Source organism: Nycticebus coucang, chromosome 10 (genome assembly GCF_027406575.1).
Source record: "Nycticebus coucang isolate mNycCou1 chromosome 10, mNycCou1.pri, whole genome shotgun sequence".
NCBI classification, from domain to species: Eukaryota; Metazoa; Chordata; class Mammalia; order Primates; family Lorisidae; genus Nycticebus; species Nycticebus coucang.
In genome coordinates, this window is record NC_069789.1 from 61,127,324 (window position 1) to 61,142,557 (window position 15,234).

A 15,234-nucleotide genomic window follows, 5' to 3' on the forward strand; every position below is an offset into this window, starting at 1 on the left:
AGAAAATATCTAGAAGCTCCAAAATGTTTGAAATTAAATAACACGCTTCTAAAAACCCCGAGTAAAAGAGAATTTGTACTCTTCTAAAAACCATAAGAGCATTTAGAATTTATTCTCAACAATGATGAAAGTTGTGTCAAAATTTATCAGAAACAGCTGAGGCAGTACTTAGAGGCTACTTAAATACTTGAGGGGTCCAGAAATCCAATGACCTAGATTTCTACTTTAAGAACTAGAAAAAGAAAAGCAAAGTAAACCCAAATGAAGCAGAAGAAAGAAAGTAATAAAGGGCAGAAACTGGATGAAATAGAAAACAATAGAGAAAATTGACAAAGCCAAAAGTTGGTTTTCTGAAAAGATAAGCTTCTAACTAGACGATTTGAGAGAGAGAAAACACAAATTATCAACCTTAGCAGTAAAAGAGGGTACACAGAACAGATCCTGCAGACATTAAATTTTTTAATCAGACAAAATGAATCCTGAAAAAAGCTCCAGTGGTTATCTCTTAGGGGTAAGGAGGACTGTTGATTGGGAAAATAGAAAATGCTTAAGGTGACAATAACATTCTATATTTTGATAAAACTTTGGGTTGTGCAAATGCAGGTGTGTGCATTTGTTGAAATGTTTTGAATGGTACACTTAAGGTCTGGGCCCAAATTTTACTTAAAGTGGAGAGAAGTACAGCCAGGGGTCAAAGGGAAGGAACGTCTTCCCACATCTTAGGTGTCCATCACAGGCATATCACACAGCTGGGCCCTCCCTCCATTCACACAGTTTCTTCCCCCGGCTTCCAGATGCCACACTCTCCTGGTTTGCCTCCCACTTTACTGGCCATTCCATCTCATTCTCTTTGGCTGGTTTTTTACAGTCTTTGAACCTCTTCTCTTTTCTGTCTAGACTCACTCCTTTGGTCACCTCCTCTAGTCTCATGGTTTAGAAGACCTTGGACCAGGGCTTAAAGGTGTCTAGCCCTCCCTGATTATCTGGACTCTCTTTAGAATGTGGGAGCATGTGGCATCAGTTTGTCTCCTGTTGAGTCCTGGTCACCAATCCAGGTCTGTGAGAAGAGTCCTACTCATCACACAGGGGTACTGATCCTTACCAAGTTTCTGCCCTGTGTCCATGTGCTGCCAGGGGCTATCACAGAGACTCCTATCAGCTTTTGTGTTTTTTTTTTGTGTGTGTGTGTGTGTGAGCCCCCCTGACCTTTAGAGACTCCCTGTTTCATGAAATCAGTTGAAATGGTATTCCAGACAAGAAAAGATTTCTCTTCCCTTATTCCCCAAGTCCCTCCTACTTCCTTCCTTCCTTCCCTCCCTTTTTCATTCATTTTAAAAAATAAGTAGCCAGCCCCTTCTCCATGCCAGGCACTGCCTGGGTGCTTGCCCTCAAGGCGCTCACAGTCTAGTGCAGAAAGAGATGAAGAGGTGGCACCAGCTGCCCAGGGTTCCAGGTGCTATGAGGGGCTCCAGCAGGTGCAGTGGCGCCCCAGGTATGCTCGCTCTGGGGGGAAGGGGACGGGCAGTTGCAACAATGAACAGAGGGCGGTGCAGGAGGAATGGCATTGCCCCTTGTGACCCTTGAGCAAGTTGCTTTCCCTCTTAGGGCCTCAGTTTCCTCATCTGCAAAGTGAGAGAATTGGGCTCAACCACAGGTTTCTCCGCGGCTCTTCAGAGGCTGGGATGGAAGAGGGTGGGCGGGTAGAGCTCCTGCCCTGAGTTTCTTCATCAGGGCTGCCTCTATCTTACCTGTTTGCTGCTTCAGACTTCCACCTTAGTGTCCATTACCTAAAGCATTCTGGGAAATGGGTATCACTTTTTGAGGAGTGTCTGGAGATCCTTCCACTCTGACAATGTGTCCCTGAATGTGTCTGGGCCAGCTCCATAGGGTGGGTCCTGGATGCTGGACAGTGTGTCCAGCATGCCACCTGAGCCAGCCAGCCTCCCAGCCTACCTATGACCACAGCCCACCCTCGACAGTCCTGTTAATGGGCCAGGAGATCTAGCTAGTTGGAGCCAAGGGTAAAGGATCTGCCTCATAAGGGCTCAAAGCCAGATAGACATGGGGATCAGGTAGGGCCAGCTTGGAACTGGCAAGAGAAAAAGAGGTAGAGAGGTTGGGCAAGAAGTGACCCCTTTTAGAGTAAGACGTCATCGGTAGGTCTGGTGTCTGGAAAAGGACTTTTCTCAATTCAAAGGAGTGGGTGGGGGTGGGGTACTGGCTTCTATTTTTGCCTTGAGAGGGTTTTTGGAGAAAGACTGTAACTTTTTTTCCAGATGTTTCTTGAATTAGAAAAGATGAGCAGTATATGACTAGGGTACAGATGCTTGGTCCATTCTCAACCCTTGGTGACAAAATGCTCAGGGGGCACCATGGTCTGAGGATGGAGTTATTAGAGGGCAGTTTGGGAGCCATCTGTTGACAACTGCCACATAGATGGCAGCTGTAGTGAAAGGGCGAGAGCCTTGGGCTTAGACCTGGTTCAAACCCCAAGTCCATTATCTATTAGCTGTGTGACCTCAAACAAGTTGCTCAACCTCTCTGAACCATAGTTTTCTTATGTTTGACATGGGAATGGTTGTACCTACTTTTTGGTATCATATGAAGATTAAAGGTAATTAATGTGTGTCAGTGCCCACCCTGCTAGTGGTCATGGAATGGGAGGGCATTCTTCTCCAGGTCTGTACCTGTCCCCCATAGCACAGCTGTCCTCTGGGAAAACCTTGGGCCCCAGAATGCAGGAGGCTAAGCCCAAGAGGATCCAGAACAATATGCATGCACCCAGTGTGGGCCTCACTAGCTTTGGAAACCTGCTTGCTGAGAGAGTGTAGGCAGCAGGATTGTCATGGCCTGGGTAGAGGGAGTATCATTTACGCCCCCCCAAGATTAAAACCACATGCTAAATGCTGAGTGCTTAAAAAATGTTTTCGAAATTAATTCACCAGTCATGAAACTTGTTAATGGTCAACCTAAGGGTTTGGAACATTGGAAACATGAAATTCTGCCTGTGTAGGGTGTGTCCCTGTTGCACCCAGGTCAGGAGGCTGGTCAGCTCTGACCTGCTTCCCACAGAGAATGACATGTCACTTGTGATGTTCACACTCTGCTGATCCAGCGGCAGGTGTCTGCAGGATGTCAGGTTGGGGTGGGGGACACCTGCAGAGTCACTGAGGTATGTTTTGCCCTGCGTCCTTGGCCTTATTACCCCCATATTCTAACCAGTCCAATCGCTGGTCCCAGACTAGAAGATCCACTCAGCAGTTTCTGGTGTCTGATATTCCATCTATTGGAACTCGTTATTTTTTGGCATGTCTGCACAGCAACCACAACTCACACGATGTGTAATCTGAAGATGCCTCAAGGTGCAGTGAGCTTCTGATTCACCAAAGATTTGATTGCACACAGTATCACCTTTGTGTCAGGCCTTTCTGAACATGTTCTAACACTTCGACACTGCACAGCCTCACGTGAGTTGACCAGACCACACTTGGGCTAGGACAGGGAGACCTGGGCCCTAGGTTTGGTTCTGCCACAAATGTGTGACATGACTCTGGGTAAGTCACTGTCTCTCTTTGGGTCTCACTTTTCTCACCTGTAAGCATGGAATTTAATACTCTGTGCTCTGCCTGTCTCACTACAGTGAAGATCAAAATAGAAAATGAAGGCTGGGCGCGGTGGCTCACACCTGTAATCCTAGCACTCTGGGAGGCTGAGACGGGTGGATTGCTCGAACTCAGGAGTTCCAGACCAGCCTGAGCAAGAGTGAGACCCCATCCCTACTACAGAAACATTAGCTGGGGTGGTGCACAGCTGTAGTCCCAGCTACTCAGGAGGCTCAGGCAAGAGGATTGCTCAAGCCTAAGAGTTTGAGGTTTCTGTGAGTTATGATGCCACTGTCTCAAACAAACAAACAAACCAATAAACGAATGAATGAATATCCCAAATCTTTGAAAACGAAAGGGGTTATTGTGTGGCCCCTCAAGTAAAATGGCATTTGTTATTGTTAATAACTTCTGTTAATTCCTTTTGCTAACTATGCTGGGCTTTTAGAAAGCAGTGCATTCTAAAAAGTGATGCTCAAATAATTCTTTGTCTCTAGTGGGTGAATAAGGTCCCTGGCCAGGTTAGTTAAAAAGGAAACAAGAGGAAATGGCTTTGGGTGGCGCCTGTGGCTCAGTCGGTAAGGTGCCGGCCCCATATACCGAGGGTAGCGGGTTCAAACCCGGCCCCGGCTGAACTGCAAACCAAAAAATAGCTGGGCGTTGTGGCGGGCGCCTGTAGTCCCAGCTACTCGGGAGGCTGAGGCAAGAGAATCCCTTAAGCCCAGGAGTTGGAGGTTGCTTTGAGCTGTGTAAGGCCATAGCACTCTACTGAGGCCCATAAAGTGAGACTCTGTCTCTACAAAAAAAAAGAGGAAATGGCTTCAAGGCTCAGGGGCAGACAGACTTGGGGGCAGCTTGGACACGGGATCTGGGAAACTCAGCCTTTAGGACCATGAGACCTTTTCTAGGTGATAGCCCAGGCTTCCATCTGCTCCTGGTGCCTCCCTGTTTTGTCTTGACCTGCCTGGACCCTCTCATTCTCTTTGGACAGTGCCCTGAAAGGCCAGAAGGGCCTGTCACCCTCTTGGCCAAGGATGGGTGACCGTTGAATCACCCAACTTGTGGGTGCATCTGAATGAAGGCCTTTGTTTCCCCTGGTCAGTCCTACCCATTAAATGCACCCACATCCCACATAATATCCAATTTCTTTACTGCTGTAGTTTCTTAGTAATCACATCATGCATGGGAGTTTTGGAGGAAGTGAAACAACTAACACAGTCATTTCTGTCTGTTTGCAAATAACAGCTGTGACAATGATGGTGATGTAATGTTGCATCTGTAGCATAGTAATGCTAACTATATAGCAGTGATTGTGACATGCAATAGGAAAGAACAAATCTCGTGAACATACTGCTGAGCTAAAGAAGCCAGACATAAGAAAGGACTTACTACTGACTCCCTTTGTATAAAGTTCAAAACCAGGCAAAATTAATATATGGTATTGGAAGTCAGGTTAGCCCCCCCTTGGAGGCTGGATAGTGACAGGAAGGATATGAGGAGGGCTCTGGGTGCTGATAATGTTCAGTTTCTTTTCTTCTCTTTTTTCGAGACAGTGTCTCCCTTTGTTGCCCTTTGTAGAGTACTGTGGGGTCATAGCTCACAGCAACCTCAAACTCGGGGGCTCATGCAATCCTCTTGCCTAAGTTTTTCATTTTTTAGTAGAGATGAGAGTCTCACTCTTACTCAGGCTGGGGTCTTGAACAGCTGAGCTCAAGCAATCCACCCAGAGTTCTAGTATTACAGGCATGAGCCACTGTATCCCTCCAATCTTTGGTTTCTTAATCTGGGTGCTGTTTGGTTTGTGAAGATTCATAGAGCTGCACACATCTCAAATTGCGCATATGTCTCTGTGCATGCCGTTATTTTCAGGAAAGCTTAGAAATGTCAACATTTATTAATTTAAAAATTTTAATGTCATCTCACGTTTTGGGGCCAATACATATTGGCATCAAAACATTTCTGGAGGCCTCAGGCCTTGTGTATTTAATAATCTGGGCCCTGGACAGGCCATCTTCCTGTTCTGGGCTGTAGTATAGCTCCTTGTTTCTGGTGGGCTGGGCCATTACTAAATTGCTGGATAATCCAGCATGTCAGGGCCATGGGCTGGAGCAGACAGGTTGTGCCCGTCACCACTCTCCCAGGCTGAAAACCTCAGTCCTTCCCTGAGCATCATGACCTTCTCCACCCAGGTGGCCGACAGTGGTTAGGTCCACTCCATAACTTGGAATTTACTATGTGCGTCTCAGAGTTCCCAGGTGCACATCTTGGCCCTCATGAGCCTCTCGAAGCTGATGCCCACCACATCCTTTATTTCTGTGACCTTCCAGATGCAAAACCCAGGTAGAATAGATATTCAGTAACCATAAGCTCCATGAACGTCATTCTTGAAGTTCTCTTTTCTACAGATACCCTGCCTGGAAGCATTTATGCTTGGGGTAGCTTTTCCATTTACAAATTATATAGCATTGGGAATATTTATTCCCTCCCTAAGCCTCACTTTAATTACTTATAAAATTAGGATAGCAATCCTAGTGTCACTGAGTTGTGAGGAGGCTAACCTAGGGCAGGCGCCTATGAATGGTGCTGTCCTTCTGCCCTCAGGTGACATTCCCAATCCCCACCTGGCAGTGGTCAGTGAGAGGAGATCCTGGAAGCCAATGAGTAGCCCCATTCATTCCTCCGCAGTACCCTAAATAATCCACTGCTTGAGAAAGTTCAAAGAAACATTAGCAATTTATTGATTTCCTGTATTTCCAAAAAAGCAAATACATAGCATATCACACAGGGCAACTGGGCCTGGCCACTACAAAGCTTTTATACAAACATGAAGCAAAGGGAGGATGGGCGATAAAAAGGCTCCCCCTGCCCCCATCTACCGCTAGCCCTGGCCTTATCTCTCCCAACCACCCACCTCCCAGACAGGCTCCGAGGTGGACAAGTAGAGAGGACATTGCTGCTTCTCAGGTCCCTATGAGAAGTGTGGGGTCTGAGTTGCCAGTCTGGCCCCACTGGAGAGGCTGCTGGTGGACAATAACCAGATTTTTAAGCACAGGCGATCCTGAGGTCAGGGTAGGGATAGAGTCTGTGTCTTCATTTGGCCTCAAATTGGAACTTCTTGTTCTAGGTGTCAACTTTGGTAGCGTGAGGTCCATGTGGACTTAAAATATGGAGATCTGTGTCAGATACTTACAGCCTAGCAAAGTCCTTCCTCTCTCTAGGAAATGCATCCTCAAGCCCCTCTCAGTGTCATCTCTTGCAAAGTGACAGGCATGGGTCAGAGGTCTGGGCCCACCTGGCTGGCCGAAGAGGGCACCAGAGGTTACTCAAATCAGACCAGACCTGCCTGTCTTCACTCCCAAGGCAGAGGGCCACTGCAGCAGGTCAGGCCAGTGCTAAGGTGAAGAGGCGTCTCCAGGCTTACATAGGTTTCACGAGTAGCGGCTTATTTCTCTGTCATCCCAACTGGACCACACATCCCCTCTCAGACCAAGGAATCCCTAAATCCAAGGACCCTGTCTCTCCTCTTTCCTACAGGAGAAGATATGCTACTCAAGGACAGCGCGTGGTCTGTTTTGTTCACAGATGTATCCTAAGTGCTTAGAATACTGCCTGGCACCGGGTGGTGCTCTGTAAATAGAGAGGTGAATCCCTCTGGGTCCTGAGGACTGGTAGATGGGACCACATTGAAACTTACTCCCAGGATCGTTTGGTGGGATCAGGCTCCCCTGTGGGTCCCCAAGAGGGACTGGGGAGCCAGGAGTTGGCCTTTCAGTGCGGGCAAAACAGAGTGTTTTTACCAGGTGTGCTCTCTGCTTGACACAGCACAGAGCACACCTAGTTTAATGGCCTGGGATTCCTCTCTGAGGACAGTGTCCTCGCATGTCTGGCCTCCTCCATTCTCACTTGTCACCACTCTTAACAGGCCCATCTCAACTCCAGAACGGTGTTTTTCAGTTCTGACTGCTGGGGTGACAGGTGGGGCTGGACTGTTAGGGTAGTGCAGAGGGTCAGGAGACTTAGGAGAGGGCTGAGAAGGAGTGAGGAGGTGGAGAAGGAGCATCTTACAGTCTTTTAGAGAAGGTATAGGCCAGGCAGTTAATTTCTGTCTGACACCAGCCATGCAGACACAGAGTTGGAGGCTGGAGAGGAGAGGCCCGGGAAGGCTATGGTCTGCCCTATCTGGCAGTCTGCACTGACGGCCATAGGCGCCGACAGGTTCCTCGGGAGGCCTCGGGAGGCCTCGGGAGCCCATTCCCTGCTTCTCACCTGCAGTGCACACAGGCTGGGGTCTTGGCATGGCAGGTGCTCCTGACAGGGCCTCCTTATCACATTCCTGGTTTTACAGAGAGGAATAAGACAGCTTGGGGGAAGGTGGTACCCTGATGTGAGGCTTCCCTTTTCTAGTCTATCCAAATTTCCTTACTCCAAGTGTTGTGGGAACCATCACTTGACTCACAGCAAGGTTTGGTGCAAAGCATTTTCCTGGTTTATTTCCAACCTCCTCCCCCAACTACCGCCCACCCCATGTCCATTCCATGGGAAGCCTAAGTAAGTGAATGCCTAGCCCGGGCCTATTTGCCCTCTTTACTGGGAATGTCAAGACCAAAATCCATTCCCTGAAAGCTCTTTGGCTTCTCCGAGCACCATTTTTGCCATCTGTCTCCTATAACAAGTAGGGACTTTGCCTGCTCGGTATACAGCCCAAGAGCTGGTGAGTCCCATCTCTCTGGCCCCTACTCCCTAGGCAGACCTCATACAGTAAAGCAAGTGAGAAAGCCCTGCTGTCTAAAGCCCCACCCACTGCCCGTGGCACTGCAGGAGGCATCATCAGACACACTAGATTTCCCATGACATCGACAAAGTCTCCCTGCAAAGCAGTGTCTTAAGCAGGGAGGTTAGCCCAGCCCCATTTCCTCCTCCCTCACCCCAGGAGATGGAGGGCAGGAAGCCCACAGGACTCCTCCATGGAACTGGACCACCAGAGCCCACACCCCAGCACAATGGATTTCTGGACCTACAGGCAGCTCATTGAAAAGCATGTGCCATCCTTGCCTGTGAGTAAGAACCATGGAACAGTCTTTTTTATCACCTGATGAGCTGCAGTGAAATAGCTTACCTAGCTTTTTGCAGTTTGTGGTTATGCTTTCAGGCACTCATACACACCACACGCACACACACACACACTTGCACACATATTATACACATATATATACCATTTCTTAGAGAAAGAAGTATTGACATTAGACTTAAGGCCCTTTAACTCAAGAAAGCCCTCCCTCAACTCCCCAATCCCTATCTCCTGCCAATTCCCCCAAGGAAAAAAAAAAGAATTTAAAAGTATTTCAATCATCCCCAGTTTGCAGGTTTCTTCTCAGTTGCATTTGGACTTTTCCAAATACCGCACAGGATGGACAGAATGACCCATCCAGCAAGGTCTGAGGTCTTCTCAACTGGGATATATCTTTCTGGAAAAAAACAAGTCCTCAAGTTAGTATTTGCTGCTAACTTTGCTAGTATGTTCCTACACCAGTGAGTCCGGCCAGTATTGCCACCTTTTCTCGCTTGCTTCTGCCCTAAGGTGTGCTCTGGCTTAGAGCACTGAACCCAGAGCTACACTTGACACATTTATAAGTTGTTCCTGTTGATTCATCAGCCTGTTAGCATTGTCCCCCACCCCACCCCACCCCACCGTCCCCTGCCCACCCTGTTCAGCACTAAGCATTGAGACTGAGATCATTAAGGATCTGCCAGATTGAATCTTCCTCAATTTTCTGTCTTCAAATCATTCCAGCCTATCTGCCAGGAAAGAATATCTAAAGTCTTATTTAACATCTATCTGGACCAAAGTTACAGCCCTGTCTCTCCTCCAGGCCACTCCTCAGATGTTGGTGGCAGAGAGGGTGCAGGTGCTGGCAGACAGCCTGGGCTAAGAAGTCCCCTTTGGCTCAGGAGGCCCCATCTTCATCCCAGGCTATTTGTAGATGGCTCCACACTGGGGCAGCTTCTCTAAGGTTGATGATGTCTGATTTGAGGATCTATCTGTGGTTCTCAGCTGGCCTGCATCAGAAACACTTTAAAAATGTTTAAAAATGCATTTTTAAACAAGGGCTACTAAGTCAGAATTGCTGTAGTTGGGGCCAGGAGTGTGTGAGCACCCCAGGGGATGCTGAGGAACACTAAGGCTTACAGGCCTTTGGTACAGGGTTGTTTCTGAGATTTTAGTCCCTAGAATCACCACCTGGAAATAAGCTTGTCCATACTAGGCATGTGCAGAGACTGGAAAGTGGATTATAAAAAGGATAAAAAAGTGAGCTATGGATGACTAAATCTAGAATGGTATATTCTATAACTTCAGTTATATATACACTGTATTACATGCTATAAACCTTGCCAATGGCACCACCTGTGTTGTGCAATGTGCAACCTACACATCTGTACCCAACAGTCCTACATAAACCATCTGGCCCTTCTGACATTACCAGCACATTATATATATATCTCATGTCCTGGGGTGGGACAGTCCATGACCCCAGCCAAGAAATCTACACAGCTGCTTGTGTTGGCCACAGCCAGGCTGTTTGCCAGGCCAAAGGATGTTTCTTTGCCCAGCCCTTCTCTCTGAGACTGGCTGAGGCTACTGCAGTGGTCCTGGAGGCATGGAGGACGCCCTGGGGGTGGAGCGGTTCTCACCTGCAAGGTGAACTTGCTTGGACAGCCTCTTCTTAGAATCTGGAGGTGAAATTCCTGAAGCTGTTGGCCCCGGCTAAGGTTCCCAGCATGTTCCTATCGAAACCTTGCTGCAAGCGAAGAAAGAGCAACAACCATGTGACACAGAGTGTGCTGTGGGACGAGACACTACCCTTTCAGAGCATCCTCGGCTCATATCGCCTCTGGACACAGGTATGCCCTGACCACTATGTACACGTGTCAGGGCTAAAACTGGTCTTATTCGATGTCAACCAAACATAATGCTATCACTCTCCATGAGTTAGGGAAACATGTTTGGACTTTCACCTGCAGGTTCAAATTTCCCAGTTGTATGTGCAGAAACCTGAAGCAAGGCATGAGGATTTAGGCTAGTATTCATTAGATTAGAGAAGCTGATAGCTGTTCTTCTTTCCAACCATCTCTGACAAGAGCTCTTGGCAGGGCAGACGTGCCCAGTGTTTCTCATACACAGGAGCAGGCAGAAGGCCTGCGGGTTTGAAGTGCTGTGCTAGGAGGCTCTGTTGACTTGTCTGTTCTCCAGTGCCAGCTCCACCAGCCCCTGAGTTCCCAGGACTTCTCCCTGTTATTTCCCCTAGCACACAGTAGGTGCTCTGTACATGTTTTGGAGTGAGTGAGGACAGCAAATGCGAGAGCAGCAGCAGGCCAAGGTGCCTTTGAGAAGCAGGCTCTGGCACCAGTGCTGAACTCTGAGGGCCAAGCCAGCTGTTGCTGACCTGTGGGAACAGGAAGGAGATGGCACAGGGGATCCAAAACAGCAGCCGGTTCAAAGCCCCATCCCTTCTATGTTTGGGCATGTGTTACATGATGTCAGGTTTTTCCCCCTGCAGATCTGCTTGCTCGATCCTGTCAAGCTTGGCTGAATTTGGTGGAAAGAACCCAGGACTGAGAAGTGCTGCATCCTTGCCTTGCTCCTGCTCTGACTCAACCGAATTGAGACAAATTCCCTAGACCCCTACTCAGCAAAATAGACGTACGAGTGTTCTGCCTCACCTGTGTCTGTGACAACCCAAAGAACAATGAATGTGAAGATACTCTGGGGACAGAAGCACAGACCTGGATTGTGCCAAGGCTGTCGTCCAGCATTGCTGGAGCGGGGAGTGGGGACTGAATGGGGATGTCTGTTTCCAAAGGTGCGCATAGAAGGGAATTCCCACTGAGAGCAATGCCAGTGGATTCTCCATGTGTCTTGGGTAGGGCGTGGTCTCTGTTTGAATTTTGGGGTGAGTTGAACTTTTGGGCCACCATCAAACAGCTGAAGGAAGAAGCTCTCCTGCAGGACTCTTCCCCTTCTCCCTGCCTTTGGTTTGTGTGGCAGCTGCCACTTGTCCAGCCCAGCCTCAATGTGGAGTTGTTGGAAAGGAGCACTAGTTATCACGTGGGGAACAAGGACTACTCTTGTCATAGCCTTCAGATTTCTCCAAGCATCTGTGATCACAGTGGTTTCATGGACTTCCCAATGGCCTCCCTGCTGTGCTGAAGAATTGTGCTTCCTTGTGCCCTGGGGCTGCTCTGTTGTTCCCCAGCCTTCCCCATCCTCCAGGCCCTTCCTCCTCCCCTTCTCTGCCCACCTGCCTGCTCTCTCTCCAGCATGACAGAGATACTTGGATCCCCCTCTATCTTTAAATCGGTCTCTCTTGTCCCCTAACTTTCTGAGCCAAACTTCAGTGAGTGACGTCTCCTCTCAGTACCCCATCACCTCGCCCCTGCATTGGGCCCCATAGAGCTCCCCTTGCTTCGCCAGCAGCATCTCCTGAGGTCTCCAGAGACTTTCCGAGCACGAGATCCAGGGCCTTTCTGGTGTCCATCCTTCTGGGAACTGCTGCCCGCCCTTAGAGCTTTTTCTTCCCTTCATGTCCGCAGCCCCTCCCCGGTACCTTGCACAGTCTCTCTGGTTCCCCTAGCCCTTCTCCTCAGGTTAGGGTCTTCATGCTTTTGCTGTTGTCCTTTAAGACTTTTCCACAGACACATGCCCCATGGTGGTCCTCTGCCAGCGTCCCACACCACATCCTGCCAGGACTCCCAAGTCTTCCAGACCCATCTTTCCCAATCAGGACCCTACTTACTCCTACTTCAAAAGCCTTCTCGACCTCTCCCTGACTGATCTGTCCCTGTTAATATAACTCTGTTGTCTGTAAGCTAAGAGCTCGAGCATCATCAGTCCTATTCTGTTTCTTCTGCCTCCTGTCTTTATTTCCAGCTTTGTTGCTGCCTACACCTCAGCCCAAAGAATGGCTGCTGCAGGATGGGAAAGTCAGCGTGGAGGTGTTATGTCATAAAGTAAGGCGTTGTCCTGCATGGGGCTTTGTGCCTGCTGAAGTGGGGAGGTGCTGAGGACAGAGAGAGCCACAGGTCACCCTGGACAAGCACAGCAGTCTTGAGCTCTCTCAGCTCACTCTGCCCTGCTCACGGTTGTGGAATTAGTCTTTCTAGTGCTGAGGCCCTCTACTCAAAAGCCTGAGTGGCTCTCTAGTGCCAAAGGCATAAGTCCAAGGCCTTTAGTTGGAAATTAAGGAGGTTTTATAATCTAGCCCAAACCTGTCTTTCTGGACAGAGCACACATCATGCCCCCACATGGCTCACCTGTCTTTTGTTCACCCTGCTTTTCAGATTGCTCCTAAGAGATCCCAGCCCTGGCCTCTCACACATTTCCTTGATTTCCTCTGTCCTCTACACAGTCAGCACCCCTCAGATGCCTCAGAGCCCAGACATTTGGTCAGAGCAATTATCACCTTCATTTTCATGGAAGTGCTGTCCTGTGTCTTGTGCAAGTCCCACCGAAGTGGGAAGAACCTCAGAAGGGGTTGATGATGTGGGCTTTTACCTGTCTCAGGACACTCTGCAGCTCCTTGTTGGACCACATATCAGACAGGAGAAGTCGGGCAGCTTCTGCAGCCTTGGGTGAGGCACTGGATGGTGGGATGAGCGTGTGTGAGATGAGATTCTGGGAGCCATGAGAAGGAACACCATCCCTCCCACCCTCGCCTCCAGGTCTCCCAGGAGCAAGGAGCCTAACTGGGGTGTGCTGAGCCCTGATCACTGCACAATGGGCACAACCCCATACCCCTGCCCACTTAGGGGCACCCCAGGACTCTCCTTGGGGGCCATGAGTGTGGTGCCCCCCCCCAAGCCATAGTCCTTGTCCTGGGAAGGAAGGGCCTCGTAGGGCAGGTAAAGTTTCTCCATAATTGGATCTGCTGCCTCTCTAAGGACACTGTGCCCCCCACATCCCCCAGGTGGTATGTGCACTGCCTCTGATCCCTCTTAGTAGCCTGAGGCCTGGATACTAAGCCCTCAGCTCTGCTTGCTCTCAGCTTCTTGAACTTCTCCATTCAGGCCTCCCCCATCCCTTGAATCCCCACAGCGTTGGGTAAAGGACCACCAGCAGAGCTAGAGGTGCGGGGCTATGATGCACCCGAATGGTGGGCCCCGCCCAGCCCCACCCACCTGTTGCGGCACAGATTGATGACATTGTTGAGCATGCTGCTGGAGAAGTACTGCTTGGCCATGTGTGGCTGTGAGGCCATCAGGTTCCTCACGGTATAGCAGGCAGAGGACAGGATGTCTTCAGAGTTGCTGGTGTTGCCACTGTGGCTGGTGAGGAGTCTAGTCACTTCTGGGAACACCTGGTTCCCTGGGACAGGAAGGAGTGGGGGCACAGGGTCAGGATGGCCAAGGGAAGTAGGGGTTCCCTCTGGGGCCACAATCTTGGATTGCCTTCTGCCAGGCTCTAAGCAAGGTGGCCACTCAGGGCTCTGTTCTAGCTCCGGCTCAGGACTCAGTGACCTAGACAGGACCTCTGCAGGTCTGCTCCCATATCTTAGGGGACTGGCTTCTTTCTATCTTCACCTCTCTCTTTGACCAACTTCCCTCCTGGAATGCTCGCCGTAGGGAATGGTTAAGAGGGTGATCTTCCAGCAGGCTCTGGAAAGTGATGGGTCTGCTATGTCCTATCTAGAAGGGGAGGAGAGATAGGTGGTCTTACCCATTACTCTGTGCAGCACAGGGTGGCGGGACATGTTGCTCAGGAGGGAGGCTCCAGACCGCACCACATCAGAGTTGCCGGATTGCAGGAGGCGGGCGATTTGTGGCAAGCCCTTTTCCTTCAGCCCAATCAACTGGCTCATGCCACTGGACATCTAAGAAAAAAGAACCCGTTGAGCTGGGCTGTGACTTCCCAGGTACCATGGCAGGCAGAAAGGGGCCAGTAATTTAAAGGTAGCCTTACTAAATAAGCTATTTAACAGAGGAAAATACATTATCTAACAGAAAGTAAAAGAAAGAAAGTCACAACACATAATTGCCCCTTTGAAAAGAAAAACTCACAGCACAACTGCCCTTTGTTTTGTATAATTTAACACCTGGGACTCCACTCACCTTCAAGTCTAACCCATTATCTCTAAGAGTTCCTTTTCACGGCCTTGAAGAGCCCTAAAAGCCATCCGCAGCAGTTTCACAGATGTTCTGCTATCAGTTGGCTGCAATCAATTTTTCTTTCTCTTTGCCCTCTAATAAAACCCCCAAACCCCTTATTCCAGTACTGATACTTCTCTTATGTCATGGCCTTCCAAACTTTGGGAAGTAAAATAAATTTTCTGTTGTTGAAACTGTTCTCTTGGTGTGAGAAATCTATCTTGTGAGTCTCGTGAGTCTCCACCTTAACAGTGATCCCTAAGAAATCCCAGAGCCTTTTATCTTCCACATTGGAAGCACTCATAGATACTCACACAGGACAACTACACAACACCCAGGCTGCCATCCCCTCTTTCCTGACCCCAATCTCACCCCCAGATGAGCCTGCAGCCCAGAAAGGGGTGAGAGTGAAGTCCCATTTCTCTCACTTGTGGCCACTCAGAGTCAACTTCTAGATAAAAGAAAAAATCTGATGCACTCTTCACCCCATTGT

The 15,234-nt window shown here is 49.2% G+C and overlaps 1 protein-coding gene across 2 annotated transcripts in view; it reads right to left on the reverse strand.

Annotated features, from left to right (window-relative positions):
* Window positions 1-6,312: 6,312 nt before the first annotated feature.
* PKP1 (plakophilin 1) overlaps window positions 6,313-15,234 on the reverse strand; it is a 48,325-nt gene continuing 39,403 nt past the window's right edge. Inside the window, exons 10-14 of one of the 2 annotated variants that reach the window (XM_053607525.1) lie at window positions 14,314-14,467; window positions 13,776-13,962; window positions 13,153-13,237; window positions 10,293-10,399; window positions 6,313-9,063 (exon numbers count right to left, since the gene is read on the reverse strand). In XM_053607525.1, coding sequence (XP_053463500.1) covers window positions 10,325-10,399; window positions 13,153-13,237; window positions 13,776-13,962; window positions 14,314-14,467 — 501 coding nt within the window. In that variant the 3' untranslated portion in view covers window positions 6,313-9,063; window positions 10,293-10,324. Of the gene's footprint in view, window positions 9,068-10,292; window positions 10,400-13,152; window positions 13,238-13,775; window positions 13,963-14,313; window positions 14,468-15,234 lie in introns of both variants that reach the window. The other variant, XM_053607524.1, reaches the window with a different exon arrangement.